At 47.1% G+C, this 2223-nt stretch overlaps 1 protein-coding gene across 1 annotated transcript; it reads left to right on the top strand.

Moving 5' to 3' along the window:
- Positions 1 to 309: 309 nt before the first annotated feature.
- LOC107465085 (uncharacterized) lies at positions 310 to 1967 on the top strand. The gene is made up of 4 exons (XM_016084068.1): positions 310 to 645; positions 756 to 1117; positions 1301 to 1457; positions 1575 to 1967. Exons 1-4 carry the CDS (start codon positions 310 to 312, stop codon positions 1965 to 1967), a joined length of 1248 nt encoding a protein of 415 aa, XP_015939554.1.
- Positions 1968 to 2223: the final 256 nt, after the last annotated feature.

Here is a 2223-nt window from a genome sequence, read left to right as displayed (position 1 = left end):
ATAAATATAATATTTAACAAAATAAATATTTTTACGAGTATTTACCGATTTAAATTCCCTTACCACATCTTGTTTATACTGTAAACGAGATCTGGCAAGGCAGGGTGACACGTATATATCTCATTTACAGTGTAAACGAGAAGTATACACTGTAAAGAGATAGGTGAAAATGTGATCTCATTTACACTGTAAACGAGATAATAAAAGACAAATATTCAGTATCTATAAAAGGATGTGTAACTCTTGGTATTCTTCACACACATTTCATATCATTTCTCTGTCTCGTTTTTCTCTCAAAAACAAAGGTGAATGGCCAGTAACAATCTATTCACAATTGTGCTTGTTTATCCCAATTGTCGTATGAGAAATGGCGACAACGGGGTGACATTTGAGTGTCAGGATCCGATATTATTTCGCACTCAGCGTGTGGAGACGTTGTCAGATTTGAAGAATTTGATATTGAGCAAGCTCGGTGATACACAAGCGAGGGAGGTAGGTAGGGTGGGGTATAGGTTGCTAGCACCCATGGAAAATGGAGTCTTCCGGTTTCGATTATTCCGACTTCACGGGGACGAGCATGTGCGACTGATGTTCGACATTCATGGGAGGATCATGTGTGAACAGGTAATGGAGCTGTCCGCCAAGGTGGGTCACGGTGGTAGTGGGGTTCCGTACACAAAACCTATGTGCATGACGACCGACCTCTCGCACCACCACCCATTCATGTCACGATTCCGGAGCATGAGACAAAGAAGGGTGAGGAGGAGTCAGACGAGGATTACGTGGCAGACAGTGCGGACAGTGAGTCTTCCGATGGTGGCGATGAGGATGAGTTTGTGCCGGAGACACCTGCAGGGGTTGTGCCGCGCCATGTGCTGCCTCCACCTCACCCGATTCCAGCGCTATCGGCTATGCCAAGTGACTATCACAGTCTAGATCTGGACGCCATGCATGAGAGGATCCCAGTTTCTGACACCTGTGGAGTGGATTACAACCTAAACGGCGGTGTAGAGTTTCAGGTCGGACACAGGTTCAGAAGCCGAGAGGCGGTGATTCAAGGTGTGAAGAACTACAGTATTCGCAGGAGTGTTGAGTACCGGGTGATCGAGTCTGACCGGTTAGAGTACCATGTGTAGTGCCGTCAAGCCAACAGTGGGTATCAATGGAGCATCCGTGTGGCCCTTCGTCAGAATCTCGGATATTGGTAAGTTCACGTTTAATTGTGAATTTGAGTAGTTTTGTATGATATGTTATTTTGGTTAGAGATATAGTGTAAGAATAAATTTTTTGTTGTGATTAGGGAGGTTCGGAGGTTTGGTGGACCACACAGCTGTCTAGCACCCACCATGTCTCAAGACCATCGTCAGTTAGATAGCAGTCGCATCTGCATAGTCATATTGCCCTTGATTCAGTCCAACCCCTCTGTCACTATCCCGGTCTTGCAAGGTGTAGTCCAGGCAAGCTATCACTTCAAACCCTCATACAGAAAGGTGTGGATGGCAAAATAGAAAGCAATTGCACGAATCTACGGTGATTGGAAAGAGTCGTACAACAAGGTGCCAAAATTGCTTCAGGCACTGCTGAGCTGTTTCTCCGGCACCATATGTGACCTACGCGTCAAACCGTACTACGAAGGACACCTCATGGGACGCGACTGCTGCATGTTTGACAAAGTATTTTGGGATTTCCCGTCATATGTCGAGGCCTTCAAGCATTGCAAGCCGTTTGTATCTGTAGACGACATGCATCTATATGGCAAGTACGGTGGAGTGTGCTTATTGCGGTGGCGCAAGACGGAAACAGCAACATACAACAACATACTGCCATGGGAGGCCTGGCGCCGAGGAGTTGCTCCACCAACGCCGACGTCTCCGTATGGTATCACCTACCAGAGTCAGGGAGGCAGCCCCCGACGGGGTTACCGTGTGCGCGTAGGCCTAGGTGATACGCCACGTCCTGCAAGGTGATAGTGACCTCACCCCACGGGAGATGAAACATGTGCGTCTCTGGACGCCATCGCTCCATTAGTGCCGAAATTAGAAAATTGTCAAAAGTAAAATCCCTGAAGAGCATCGTATTGCCGAATCTGGCCTCAGGCAGATATGGGACGTTGGCATCCGGTGGAGGTAAAGTATGACTCACTCGTCGGGGCAGTAGGAGGTGAGGCCTTTGAAGCATGAAAAAAAAATTTAGCCTTACGAATACAATATTTCAACTTTCTTG

The sequence above is a fragment of the Arachis duranensis genome, chromosome 1, assembly GCF_000817695.3.
Source record: "Arachis duranensis cultivar V14167 chromosome 1, aradu.V14167.gnm2.J7QH, whole genome shotgun sequence".
Classification (NCBI taxonomy): Eukaryota; Viridiplantae; Streptophyta; class Magnoliopsida; order Fabales; family Fabaceae; genus Arachis; species Arachis duranensis.
The sequence above is the reverse complement of the archived record's forward strand: the minus strand, read 5'-3'. Positions and strand labels throughout refer to the sequence as shown.